The following is a 15,504-nucleotide window of genomic DNA, read 5'->3' as shown; positions in this document are numbered from 1 at the left end:
TAAAATTGTTGAATTCATGAATATTAAATTCAATTCAACGTACTATGTAAAGCTCGCAATATTTAAAAATTGTGCAATTTTTACATACCTAGAGTGCCGCCGGCTTTAGCTTTATTTCCATGCTTTGTAAGTTGACTTCGCCGGTAGCAAGAAAGGAATGCGGATTAAATATTTACCTACATTCTTTCTATTTTCTTACGTTGAGTTTGTAGTTTTTTCTAGCATAATAAATTCTCACACTTCGTTGTTATGCTTACAATTTCAGTTGATATGTATGAAACTTTAACACCTCTCAAAGGAGTCAAGCTAACGAAATGTTCGAATGAGACCACAGTTTATTCTCTTTGTGTTTTTCCATACACAACTCGACCTATATCAACATTAGCTGCCAGTCGCACCCAGGAAACTAACAAGAACACGGAATAGATAATGGCATAGGGATGCATTTTACATGGAAATTGACTTGCAAAATAGCTTGCTAGACTGTATCGCTCGTAAAGCTTGTAACTGTCAAGAGCCACACTCCATAACTATGATGTACATTTTTTGTATATTGCAATATTAACCCAACTCTTTATATGTTATATACATAGTATGGCTTTACATGTCTCTGCACTTCAGTGGCTAAGTCATTGGGTAATTTTAATTATTACGCTTTAATTGTTCGTTAATTACCAAAGGCTCTTTTTACGATTACTCTAACATTTTATGTAAAATCATACTTGTAATACGCCTACTGAGTTTGAGCCTTCATTTTATATTTATACACAATCAACCCAGAAAAGAAATACTATCGTACCATGGTCTTCTTTTATATACAAAAAACGGGATGCTTATGAAAGTACTATTGCGAATTTTTCATGTAAATACTTAAATCGCCAATTCCAGTTACGAAAAAATATTGCATTGTATAATATTATTCAATATTAATACTTTTATCACTGACACTAAAAGTTGATAGAAAATAACACTTATACTTTAGAAATATTAGCGTTAAATGGTTGGAATAAAAACAAGGTAAGCTTTTCCAACTAGAGTTCAGTTGGGAATTACTGATAGTTGATACCTACTCGTAAAATTCAGTTCACGTACACAGTTATTACGTCGTTGAACTAAATTTCGTAGAAACGTGTTACTTGGATTTCGAAAGAAATATTGACGACCTGATAATTTATTTTTAGATAAACATAACAAAGGAATTTTTAATTCCTTCAGTATTATTAAAAATTAAAGAACTTTTTCATTGACCATTTCTATCAAATAAATTTTACATTACCTACGTCATGTTTTATGCATAAAACATAGCAGTGAGTTGATATTGTCGCGTCGATTAAATGTTCTATAAACAACGTCAATAAAAAGTGATGTAAGGCGACTCTGTAACTTATTACTCGGAAACTGTTCACTTGCTAAGACGCGACACCAAGTATTTGCGTAGAATATAATATCTATAACAAATATATAATTAGCATTATAATATGATTGTGACCGGTTAGCATGGATAGATATAGTAACTTAATTTCTATTGTAAACTGTATAAACATTAAAGATGAAAGTCATTCTACGCCAAATCTATTTTTTTATTGAAAATATTCGAGGCCTCATGTTGAGCGTCTATATCTCAGATATATAATAATTATTGCAAAGTTAGATGGTGTATAAACTTATACAAAGACCAGTACAAGTAATAAACACAGCTAATATTCTGAACAATATTAGTATATTTATGTGGCAAATTAATTAATATTGTGTGTAAGCTCATACATTTATGACACTCTGCCTTCTTCAGATACAAATAACCTTACAGGTTTTATGTCCCATATAAACTGATCCATATAAATTGATTACAGAAAAATATGAAATTATTTCATTAGATATCATACTAAGTATATTATATATTACGTACTAAATCAAACTAATCTCAATCTGTCACAGATAACGTACCCATACTTTTAATTAAAAATAAAAGTCGAGTAATGCAACATTGAACATGGAACTTTACTTTAATCAAACCTATTTTAATTTGGTTTTAAAATGTATCAGGCAATAAAGCTTGGGTGCAGATTTATCCTTATATTACAGAATAAGCCTGTACTCGACGATAAGCTGCACTCGCCCGTCGCTTTGAATTGAATGCTTACTTTTTATTACCCCCTGTTTCAGTTTGCGTCTCATCGTCTTAAACCACATTCGTCATTTATTCGTTCAATCTCACTAAATTGTTTCATTATGGTACCGTATTATTGGTTTTAGGTTTGACGTAAACAACTTTATGCAAATTTGCGATGAATTGGCGAATTTCGTTTATCTGAAGATTAATTATCCTTCTTAACTTTTTTGCATCGTAGGTGCCTTTTTAAGAATAAATTTGCAAAGAAGAATAATAAATTTCGTGAATTCCTTTCAATTATCTGTTTCTGATTCCTATAATCATTTCTGCAGGTAGATATGATCTACGTAAAATTAATTATGACACAATGCCCACAGGACAAAATGAACCTTTGAACGCTTTAATAAATATAGAACCATTTTTGTTATTTATGAAAATGACACAAAATTACATTTTCGTTTATACAACGAAGACGAGTCTAGCGATAAATGTCAAATGCTTCTATGAATTTGTAGCAATGAGCATAAATCATTCCATGTATCGTCTAGTCACGCCGCATAAAAATATATGCAAATGTGTAGGCTTAAAGCGCTTGTGAAAGCACGATAACTTAAATCCTGAGTAATGTGCTCTTGCCGAGTAAGTTCGCCCATGAGGAAATTACGTCATTCATTACACGAAGACAGATGTCCGTACTCCGTTGTCACCTACTCGAAGAATGATTCTATAATTAATATTCGAGATTCATACGCATCAATACTATGTTATAATAATAATATTAACTGATCGATAAGTAAATATTATATTTAGTGGTGTACGCATATTTTTATATATATATATAAACTAGGTGCGCCCTGCGGTTGCACCCGCGTAAGACCGTATCCCGTAGGAATATCGAGATAAAAAGTTGCCTATGTCATTCATATGCGTTACTCCAGTTGCCCAGCTATCTACGTACCAATTTTCATTGCAATCGGTTCAGTAGTTTTTGCGTGAAATAGTAACAAACACACATCCTAACAAACTTTTGCATTTATAATATTAGTAGGATATGATAGGATAGTAGGATGTGAACTTATTAGTTTTGCTTGCCGTTGATGGGTCATTTGTATTTTTCAAGATGATTTGTATTATTCATGCGTAATTTTCAAGATCTAATATCTTCATATATCTATACAAACAGACGGCGGAAAGCGACTTGTTTTGTAGTTGTAGCGATAGTACCTAAAACTACAGTTGCAAACTCGGTTTTTAAGTGTAGACGTGTCTGTTTCAAAATAAATAAATAGATATCCTACTTTGAAAAGATAATGTAAAGATCATTTATTTAAAATGCTCCACCTATCCAATCGCAAAAATAATGATTGCTACTTTATTTTAATAATTTAAACCGATTCCCACTCGATGGCCTGAATGAATGTTATTTTCATTCTAGAAAACACAAAAGAGTGCTTGGAACATAACGTTTTACGAACAAAAGTTGACCTCTTTTATCGAATTTATTTGTCACTTTTAGGTAAGCATTGTTATTTTCTTAGTACCTTGGGAGTTAAGAAAGAAAAGTAGAATTGAAGGGCACTTCCGAGAGAGTCGTAGTGAATACAAATGATACGATGTCGGAACGTTTGTTTGTACGAAATTAGATTTAAACAGTGTCGATCGAGTCGTCGAAATCCTGCGGGATGAGTTAAGTCCCTTGTTCATTACCCTACATGTTTCTACTCCCAACGCCTTCATGCTGAGATAGAGCTGCAATCTAATCTCGCACAGATTAAACCTATGTAAGTAAATTGAAATAAAGCGAGGCACGCGCACCGTCTCAGTAATGTTTCTAAATATAAGTTCTTATTGACGCTACGTCTAAATTAAATGACAGAATGATAGAACATTTCCTCTAAATAATTACGATTATACCTACAACTAACTTCGAGATTGGTTTAAACTTACAATTTGAACGCGAGCGACACTAACTTACTCATGTAAGTGTAGGTACCTAATATAATATTATGTGTGGTAAATAAAGGTATAGGTTAATGATAAAATTGACATCGGCAGTACATATCTAGTTTGCTTAGCGATGCTGAATAATAAATATCTCGAGTCCCAACGTTTTCTCAACTAAACTAATAAATTTTCGCATTTATAATATAAGTAGGTACTAGGCTATTGCTCGCGGCTTTGACCAAATAACTTAGTTATCCCTGAGGGAATAAACTTAAAGTTTTCCCCTTACTTTTTAGTTAACATATTTATATTCTATACTAAGGTATAGAATATCGATACATATTTAATTTAATAACGAAAATAAAAAAATTGTTGTTGTTTTTGTTGAATTTGTATCGCATTTATTTTGACAACATCGCATTGAAACAAAATTAAATAGGGCAGTCTGCGGCACGGCACGGTCTAAAGTCTAGACCTATTGGTTCTGGCTCCAGATATCAGAAGTTGTCAACTAACTAACTTACTTACGCCATTTAACATTGAAATAAAGGGTAAAAATAATGTAAATAAAGCATCAATTTGATACATATTTATATGTATCTACTCATATATTTGTATAGCTTAGAAACAGTTATTAGTAGGATAAATCTTGTGTCCCTCGGTCAGTTTCTGTAAGTGAACGTCTGTCGTGTACAAAAAGTTTATTTTATATTTCACATACAATATAGTTACTAATTTAACTGTTGGAATATTTTCATGTTTTACGATACTGTTCTTACAACAATTCTTGCTATACGATCTTGTGCAAATAATTTATTTAAATACGAACTTGAAAGGTTTATATGGAAATTCTTTATTATTCTCGTAAACGCATAGATTGATAATATGTATGTATCGGGAGTTTTACGAGCAGCCAGTAAACAGCCATAGTCGATCAAATCTGCGGTATTCTCTGGCTGGCCTCTCACTTTCAATCGTAAAATTGCAATAAAATCAACGAATCTTATTTTATTGTTCCTATTCAATTTTATGAATTCAATTGGTAAACTTATCAGTATGCAAAATGTGGAATCGGCATCAATCGAACTTGAAATACTTGTACTAATATTGAATTTCCATTTTTCATCCCGAAAAAAATACTTTATTTACGAATATTCATAGTTTATTACGGTTTATATAATTATATACTACTTAAAATCCGGACCGTTTAATAGTTACAAGATACAAGTAAGCACCTTCCCTCGAAGGTTAAAATAATCAGCTGTTCATTAGAAATCAACCCGAACATATAATACCTATTCACTTACGGACTGATAAAAACTGACGCGCATCCTGATCCAAGAAAACCGCAGTCAAATCAGTTAAGTTGTTTCAAGAATTACTATGAACAAACTCACAAACAGACAATATATTAATGATCATATTTTTGTGCCTAATGGCACTCAAAATATTTTTTTCAAACAAAAATACTGCTTGCGATCTACAGCCAATAACGATAAGTTTCCTATGATGAAAACAAATTTTTGTAGGAGGATAAAGTGTGTTCGCTATAGTTTTCTTATATTTTATATTCTAAGATAATCAAAGTCCATAATATGATAGAAACCCTGTCATATGGACCTACATACTAAATAATAAAATTTAATGGAAGTTAATCATCGTACCTAGTTGGTGTTACATTGCATATCATATTCCTTCATATAATTAGGATCATGTCTGCAGATAAATAATATAATCCAATAAAAAAGCATTATAACAAAAATGTTATGTAAGTAGGTGGTTGGTAATTACACGAACAGCGTAGCGTGGCTGAAACGATGGCTGAATTTCTGTCGTAACAGACAAAAACGAATAAGACAACACCTGAGGTTAAAATATGTTACGCCTGAATTTTATCCTAAATTATAGGAGCAGAATTACAGCAGAGAATGAATGTTGTCATTTTATAAATAGCTTTTTTCGCACTTTGTGTACTTAGATACACGTAGAATTTATATTCATTTTGAGAGGTTTCAACTTACAATTACAGAAAATATACTCACCGTATAATGAGGTCACTACGTAGTTCCCACGGTAAATAAGGAAAACAAAGCCTAAATTGTTTGCAACAAAACCTTGTTTTGTTTTGTCTAATAGAAAATAAAGTACCTACATATATGTATATATGATTACATACCATTAGCTATTATAGACTACTCATTTTCTTTATTTCGAAAATGTTTGCAATAATTGTTCACATTTTTATTGAAATAAGCACCTTTCAAGAGAATACTTAAATTGCGAAATAATATACAACGCTTAAACATTATGTATGGACACAGGGTAAGAACAATTATCCTATTTAAAATAAATTGCTCTTTCTTTCTATTACTTAATACTTAACGAAAAAAACAAATACGCTTTTATTCCCATATTCCTACGGGATACAGACTTACGCGGGAAACCGCAGGACGCAGCTAGTTTTCTATACCTTTGATTTGTCGTAGAAAAAAAAATTATTGATATACCTACGCACGAAGCGTCCATATCATCATCAGTCTATGTTGGTTCTACCTGCCAGGGACTTAGGCCTTTTAAGAGGGCGCCGCCACGGTACGCACAAATAAGTACCTATGGATACGATCGGATCACATTTTAATTCTTGAGGTCAAATTGCGTACCACGTAATTTTTAACTTTTGTATTACCAATCTCAAGCTTTATACTTGATTAATTAGAGAAAATTAATAGCTGATATAATATGTAATACGGTTCCATAGAATGATTTATTGGTTTTGATTTTTTATTACTATGCGATCCAACTAGACTTAGAGTCGTAGAATTTCAAACAATTAATATTTTTACTTATACCATAACGCTTGTGTTCAATTTGATATAATACAATAAATTCCTATAGACATGTAAAGGATTTCACATAGTTCGCACTATGCATATGTTATCAGACCATTTGCAGTTAGCATTTTTGCTATTCAAACTATTTAATAAGTTTTCTTGGAACAGTGCCAAATACCTAAAGTTCGTTTCTCTCAATTATTGAGCGACGGATGTCAGATAACTTTATTTTTTTCAACACGCATAATTTATGCCATAAGTTACGTAGAGCCACAGTTAAAAAGTTGAAAACGAAAACGTATGGATAATAATATAACTAATAATATAACGTCATAACTCTATAAAACGCAGATCCTCAACCATTTACCAACCAACCAGGTATTACAAATCACTATTCACAAGTTATAAACAATAAATCATACGCGTGGCAGACTCAAACAACGTCCCGAGCTGCTAACAACATAACGTATGTAGCTCGGGCTCGTTCCGCGCGCGTCTTACCCCTCGCACGATTGATCTGTCTAAACGTCATTGTTGAACAACTACCTATATAGATTTTTAGACCGTAGTTAATATTACTATTTGTGCACATTTGCTGAAAGTGGTTAATTATAAATGAAACAAAATATAGATTTTTATTCATCTTTATTAGATGATTATGTAACAATCAGTACCTAAAGTACAAATGTCCAATATAAAGATTAAGGAATGCAATTGAATAGTGCAAACATCAAGAATTTCAAAGACCGTTATTATAAAAAGTGAACAGCTATGTTCCTTAAAAAATTTTACTAATTTTAAGATTATTTGGTAATCAGAAGGACATTTTTTATAAAGAAATCAATATTTACCCCTATACTGTCCTGATAATTTCAATTCGTGGAGAGAAATCTTCATCTTAAACACAAACGAAAACAATAATACTTTTTCTCAAAATCAAAATACACTGCAAGGCCAAATTCTAAAGGATGTCATATATTCTTTAAAATGTTGTCTTGCACTTTAAAAAAAGATCGAATAACGAATTATACTTTTAAACCATCACTGTGTTCACTTTCCATTTGTTTTTCAGGTTGATCACACTTCTCCATATTTTCTAAACCTTCTACAGATTTTATAGTTTCCTCAGATTCCATTACATCTGCTGGCTCAACTTGTTTTTGTTTTGTATCTTCAGTGACCTATAAAATTAACATTGACAAATTGTAGCAATATTAAAATTACAATTGTAAATGCAACTTCTGAAGGTTCTTTAAAATTATATGTTGCATTGTAATTACTATAAGCACATTTTTATTTGCTTTTTTTCAGTTTTAAGGTATCTTTTAAAGTCATATTGTAACTTTTGCCATGATATTATTACTGATAGCCCTGAGAAATATATTATTAAGAAGGTCTAGGATATCTAGAACTATAGGAGAAAAATCCATATATTCAAATATATAATTACATTAACTGAAAACCTGGCGTAAAAATTATAACTAGACAAAAAATGTTGCAAGCTTTCGGGAAATTTCGTTTTGCTACTGAATTAAATTATAAAAATTATTTAGACATTTGATATGATATGATGTGTCACATACACTCTAATTGTAAGAAACGTTTTAGAAATAAAAATTAATTTATAAAATCTTTATCAACTGTCTCCTTCACTATCTATTATGTCATTGATATAAAATGCATCTTCTTATTTTCTTGAATCTGATATAGTTTTTTCCACATACTAGCCAACACAAGATATTGTACTTCGTGCATTTTCGATGTAGAGGCAATATGACATTATTTACGAATAAAAGAGCTCGTCAATTATTTATTTTTGCAAAAAATCTATATAGAAATTATTATACTTTTTAATTTTTATTGATCTATCCAATAACATCTCATTTAATACAACAACAACATTTTCGCGAATATAATGTTTACATACCCCATAGCATATTTATTGTATATACAGAATAGTTGATTTATTGTTTTTCTGTTTTTTATTTATATGTATAGATTATTTACATCTAAAAAAGTTGCTAACAAGAGTAAACCTTACCTCATTCTTATTTGTATCAAGGTCCATAGAGTTTTTCCGTGAGTTTCGGCGAGTTTGGTCTTTCTTCAAAGCCATATTATATTCAAACTTTTGTATAAAGTCACTCTGATTTACGTAATCGTCCGGCCTTCCTTCGAAATATTCTGGATTGACTTTAATATCTGGGAAAAAAAAAAACAATAAATATCATGAGCTCAATTAAAAAATCCTCAATGCGGTAATGTCAAACAGATCGCGTGTTTAGCGACCGTCATAGTTGTGCTGTACTACCATCAACAACTATGTTGTTTTGTATATTTTTTAATCCATAAAACTGATTTGGCAGAATAAACTTTTAAATAAATAAATATTATTTTAACTCACCACCCCCAATAACTTCAGGTACCATGAATGGGAACAGCCATCCCACAAGTGGTGTTTGTCCTGCGAAATAGTGGGCTTTCTTGTGATAGAACAGAAGACCATCAAGTGGAGGGAATTCTGGATCTTCACAGGGTGGATATTTTGAAAAGAACCTATTAACAAAATTAAACCAATGAATTAAGTTTATTCTATAACTCCAAATACTTTAAGTTATAAATTGTTTAGTTAAGAATGCATAAGAAAAATTATAATTAAAAATTAGAAAAAAATTAAATGACCAATACAAAAATTACATTTAATTTCATTTTACTGTTAATGGTGAGATACCTTGAGAAACCTCAGAATTATATAATTCTCTCACTGTTTATAGGCACATATATGATTTATTAATTAATACAATACACATTTTTTCCTAAGCATTATATAAAATTTAATAGCTCAGTTAATTAATGAAGCAAAATTGAGTTTTTATTGAAACCAAACAAACCAATTCACATTTTTACTAGCTGCAACCAGCGGCGTTACTCGCGTGGTACGAAATGTGGTAATCCAGACTATAATCTATCTATCTCTGTACCAAATTCGATACATATGTGATAAAGCTTTCAAGAGAAAACATCCAAACCTCCATCCATACTTACAAACTTTTGGAATTATAATATTAGTAGGATGTAGGATATAATTATATAATTATGTACTTACGTATTCAGTTCATGTGTTGTACATGGGATCATAGGTATCAATTTAAACACTGTTCTATTCCATTTAGAAACAGTCTTGAGTCCAGATATTTCATCTAAATGTGACTTCATCCAAAATTGTCGAAATTCAGTCTGAAATTATAATAAATATTCTTTAAAAGATAACCAATTTGTCATCAATGTATAGTAGACATGATGGAAGTCATTTCCACATACCTTGTGTAGAAAAAAATATATATTTTTACCTACACATGGACACACACACATCTACACATAATATTGTAAAAACTGTTTGATTATTATCTTATCTAAATTATAAACTCTTACATAAGCGAGAAAGAAAAAGTAAACAACATTTTCCCATGTATATCTTTCCTATCAAAGATTATAATCTAAGAGTTTTTTCAATATTATAGAGACATACATATCTATATATTACATGGTACCAATACCAAAAATTATTGTTGATAGATTCATACCATATAGCATAGTTATCTCATTACAAATCTGTAGGGAAAATAAAAATGAGTACTTTATCCTACCTCTCCGTCAGTCATAGGCTGAGCATTCCAAGCTAGAATGTCTAACACATACATAGTATTAGTTGGCTTGTAATAGAAGCAGTCCAACACACAACTGTTGTGTCTTACAGCTGTTCGAGGATTACCGCCTGGTAATGCCGACCAATACTCAAATTTAAAATGACCATATTTGTTGTAACACTTTGTCATTCCCTGCAAACAAAATTAATTTATGTGTTAATTATTTTAATGATACTCTGTACTTTGAATACAGAATTTTAAAATCACACAATTTTACATAGGTTGTTTTATTCTCATCTCTAATTTACATTTCTTGGGAAACACAATAGGTTAAAAAATTGGGATAACATGAATAAACTGTTCACTTAAATAATTTTTTCCCTTAAAAAAGATACAATGTTTTTTTTTTACTAGGAGCAATTGTTTCATTGAAAAAAAAAATATTTAAAATAGTGAATTAACTTACATGATATGATATCACAAGCATTCTGGATCCCTTTGGACAAGGTGCAATGTACCAGTCTGTCTCAAAATCATCAGGCTTTTCCACCATCCATTCAGATAACATCAGAACATTGCTATAGGTCAAGCAAGTCTTGTGAAATCCAGCAACATAAATACTTGGTCTATATGTTATCTAAAATATATTGATGCAAATTATAAAACATAAAAGGGGTGTTGTTATATTTCATAGAAATTATGATAAAATTGTTGACTCACAATCAATGAAATACGAAAATAAATAAATAATCAAGAAAATATGGCTTAAACAGGCGATGTTATTTTTTTATTTTTAATGATAGTAAATAAAAATATACAATTTCATAATCATTGAATGTAACTCGCCTTCTTGTATGGTTTAAAAAGCTTTCCCTCTTCTACAGTTTGTACAAGTTCCATTATACCTCGAAACTTATCAATTCTATTTAGTCTGTTACTAAAATAGAAGAAAAAATGTATATAAAAACAATGCATCAAAATACAAATACAGAAGTTTATCAGTTAAGGAAAAAAACAATAAAGCGGCACTTTAGTCACCAAAAACTCTGTCAATATTTGACCATATAGATTTTCAAAAATAAACATTTTTTTAACAATATTGGAATGGCCATTCCATACATATTGTTTAATTATTTTAATTTTATCCCCTCTCATAATATTAGGTGGGTTATTTATAAGTAATAAATGATAATGGTCATACCCATATAAATATTATCATTTCATATTTACTATCTTACTTACCTTTTTTGAGTTTCTAAGAGCTCTTTACGTCTTTGTTCTTGAGATCCATACTTGCCCCAATTTTTATAGAGGTCTCTATGAGATCCATTTTGTTCTGATTTATCTTCACCAGTTGCCTCTAACTTTAGAATGGCACGTTCCAGTATTTCTAGATCCTCTTCCATTTTTGCACACCTAGGCTGTAAAATTAATAATTATCAAATTTTTTTAACCAGCTTTACAAATTAATCTTAATATATATAATAATAATAAAATTTTATTTAATACAACTTCATGGATGTGCCAAATTTAATGATGGTTTACTATAAGCGGTATTCACAAACTAAATGGAATTGCTACATAGAGAGGATCAATCTTTCATAATCACGGTGTATTTAAATGATTTACATTGAATTAAAAATTATTCACTTTTATATTTGATAGACACTATTGTATACAAAACATTGGAAGCAGGTTACCTTTGCCGTGAATTATTAAATAAAAGTAGGATTATCTATTATATGAAAGTTTTTATAACTTAATCTCTAATCTACACTGATTCAAAAATTAAATACACATTGTATGAATGAAATTAATGAAATATTTTTTCATAAAATGAGAAATCTTCTCTTTAAAGATATTGACAAAAAAATCCGTTTTATTTGACATATCACATAACTTGTCAATGTCATTCGTATAGAACCGGATTTCGGAAGTAGAATTGATACATAGATATACTAGTCTATGAATTGATAGTGGAATTTAGTGCATCGAAATGAATGGCTAGGCAAATAACGAACACCATAGTGTTATTTTGAAAAACGTGCATGTTCATTTGTAACCGCTTGAATGTGTGTTTAACAAGAAATAGAAAGAAGCGCAAATTCCGTACTCATCTAGCGGAATAGTTACAAAATTGTTTGAAACTTAAATTAAGATTCCCCAACATTCCAGAACTTAGAAAAATACAATATATTATATATTTAAGGTTAAAGGTCAAAAAGAGGATTTTCGCAATTTTTTTCACCGAAATCGTCAATTAATAGAAGTGTTCCTGATATTTATGTCTATCTTTCAGTGTACCTTACTCTATGTGTCTATCTCTGTGTGTGCGTGCGGGTGTGCGTGTGTGTGTGTGCGTGTATGTGTGAGAAAAAACAGGGGGAAAATATTCACGATACATAGTTAACAAAAACTATACCTCCTTAAACTAGGGCCGGAGCCCGTATTCTTTTCCTTCCCAGTCGATTCCTATTCCCATCATCCAACAATTCTGTTAACGCTTACCTTAAAGTGAACAGTGGTAGCTTATTGGTTAGACTTTGTTAGAGTTACCATGGACTAAAAATAGCGGGCGGTTCGATAATGGACGAGCGCGGAAAAATTAAATTAATTTTTCAACTTATCTATGCTATGCATTCACATCACCACAACTCAAAACATTGAAGAAAAATATCAGCTGGAAATCATGTGGAAGAAGTTCGACAACATACGTGATACCTACCAAGCCGCACTTGGCCTGCGTGGTGGATTATGAGCTAAAATAATGGGAGACCCGCGTCCCTGCAGTAGAAACAAAAGCGAGCAAAGCATTTACAGTGATCTTATAAGGTTCATGGGCGGTGGTGGTAGTGGCGCTTACTCACCATCAGACCAACTCGGTTGTCCGTTCTAACTTGAATAAAAAAACACAATATCGCAGTTTTAGAACAGGATAAGGTTATTATTGTCAAGTAAAATAATATGATGCGGAGCGCGGTGAAATGTGTAGCGATATTTGCTAAAATAATTTACAATAGTGAATTTCAATGCAAATTGAAGCCATTTTTTTCTGTCCTAAAACAGACGTAACTACTAACCGTTAAAGCAACGTTATTCAATAATAAACTTACCATTTTGAGCGGTAAACCTTTTTTATTTTTGACACACGAAGTTTTGGGATGACTTAGGGTAACTACTACTGAAAATAAATTAGAAAATATTATAATAACTTAGTATTTTATTATCATATTATTTAATTTATAACATGTAGGTAAAATTATCACACTGCGTTATTTTTTGTAGTAAGTAAATAAATTTATGAATTATTCACGTAAATATAGTTCACAACAAAAGTTATAGACAAAAAATATCGATGTACTTATTTCATACCTAAAACGATACTTAACTATATAGTTTATACCTACAGCAAAAATACTTACGTTTATTGTACATACATATAACCTATTTGTAGCTAAGTAGGCATGTAGATAATAAGTTAGCTAGGAAGTAATTGCAAAAAAACAAAAACTAACCTTGTATGCGACGGCCGACTGTAAATTTGAATGTTTACATGATTTTACGACATAAATGATTTACCTTTGTTAGTCCGTAACCAGACTGAAACCGGTATGTAAAGCGCATGTTGGCTGACATGCGCACCGCTGCACTTCCAATGCAAGTGGAAACATGAAACAAGTATAGATATAGTACCTAGTTAAGAAATATATTAATATAGATAGGTATAGCATATATTGTAGGTACAGATTATTCAGTCCCATATCCCAATGGCAGTTTTGTTGCATGAATGCTACGGTGCGGACATCTAGGAGAATATGCCCGTTGAAGTGAATTATGGAAGCTCTTTATACCTTCAGTTGTTATGGATTCTAAGAGCATTGAATTATTTAATGCAATGCTTATAGCTTCGATATTGCTGGTTAGCAATTTTATCGTATTTATTTGTTGCATTGGAAAAGTTTAAAATGCTCCTTAATAATATATTAAATCACAAGTTTCATAAATCGATAACAATAAAACTATATAGTTCCTATTTTTTAAACATTTTAGGTCGGAAAGTACTTTATCGAATTACCTATACCTAGGTTCTTATTTGGATGGATTTTTAATTCGAAATGAAATTCATATTGAGATTACAAATATGAAGATGACTAAATAATACTGTAATATATTTATAGGGTAAATTGCAGTGATAAATACTTTATACGTGTTGATACTCGCTAGCTTTTTACTTAATACCTGTACAAACTATAGAACTTACGACTGTAGACGGTTGATAGATAGGTAAGGATTTTTGCAGAATATGATAGGTTAATTTTTCGTGTCTGAAACGAGCAGTAGAAACTATATTGCTGTAGAAACAATCTGCAACTACTTGCGGTCGATTGTAACTGCAATACATTCGCAGCTGTGAGCTGACCCTGAGCCTATCAAGCTATAGTTTAGAGTCTCTGTTTCAAAGAGTTTCTTATTTCCTTACATTATTTGCTCTTTTGTTTTCTCTAGCTGGAATGGCCCAAGTTCATCAGATAGTATCCGGGAAAAAAAAAGCCTATTTGCTAATGCAGACTATATGTGCCAAATTTCGCAAAGTTCAGCTGTTTGTTCGTGAAAAACTAAAAACGTAAATCAATAAATGCTTATAAACTTTGCAGTTATTTGAAGAGTGTAGGATAATAGGATAAACACAGATAACTTAATAGTATAACTACGATAAAATTTAAAGTTAGAATGAGACCTTCCTCTCCAATAATAAGCATGGTTTTTTACAGGGCTATTTATTATAGAAACATTTGTTTACCGATAAGTAACTCAGAAAATTTTAGCCTCCCTTAGGGCGATAAGACCGTAATCTGACACTATGTTAGCCAGGGGTTGCAGATGTCACATGGCGTTAGTCTTTAATTCTGAAACTTCACTGATTGCACATAAGATTTACCAACATTAATTATTATTGCATGGTCACTTAATT

At 31.0% G+C, this 15,504-nt stretch overlaps 1 protein-coding gene across 4 annotated transcripts; it reads right to left on the bottom strand.

Annotated features, from left to right (window-relative positions):
- Positions 1 to 7,513: 7,513 nt before the first annotated feature.
- Positions 7,514 to 14,189, bottom strand: LOC119829625 (snurportin-1). Of its 4 annotated transcripts, none has more exons than XM_038352236.1 (10): positions 14,112 to 14,189; positions 13,646 to 13,713; positions 11,775 to 11,953; positions 11,379 to 11,469; positions 10,999 to 11,169; positions 10,533 to 10,724; positions 9,992 to 10,122; positions 9,290 to 9,441; positions 8,927 to 9,087; positions 7,514 to 8,066 (listed from the first exon to the last, which is right to left on the bottom strand). In XM_038352236.1, the coding sequence occupies exons 2-10, from the start codon at positions 13,646 to 13,648 to the stop codon at positions 7,911 to 7,913; spliced, it is 1,236 nt and encodes a 411-aa protein (XP_038208164.1). In that variant the 5' UTR covers positions 13,649 to 13,713; positions 14,112 to 14,189; the 3' UTR covers positions 7,514 to 7,910. The 4 variants fall into 4 exon arrangements, with proteins under 4 accessions (XP_038208164.1, XP_038208165.1, XP_038208162.1 ...); XM_038352237.1 differs by having other exon boundaries at positions 13,646 to 13,710; XM_038352234.1 differs by having other exon boundaries at positions 13,646 to 13,710; positions 14,048 to 14,164.
- Between the last annotated feature and the right edge of the window lie 1,315 nt (positions 14,190 to 15,504).

The sequence above is a fragment of the Zerene cesonia genome, chromosome 10, assembly GCF_012273895.1.
Source record: "Zerene cesonia ecotype Mississippi chromosome 10, Zerene_cesonia_1.1, whole genome shotgun sequence".
In the NCBI taxonomy this organism is placed as follows: Eukaryota; Metazoa; Arthropoda; class Insecta; order Lepidoptera; family Pieridae; genus Zerene; species Zerene cesonia.
This window is presented reverse-complemented; position numbering and strand designations above follow the sequence as displayed.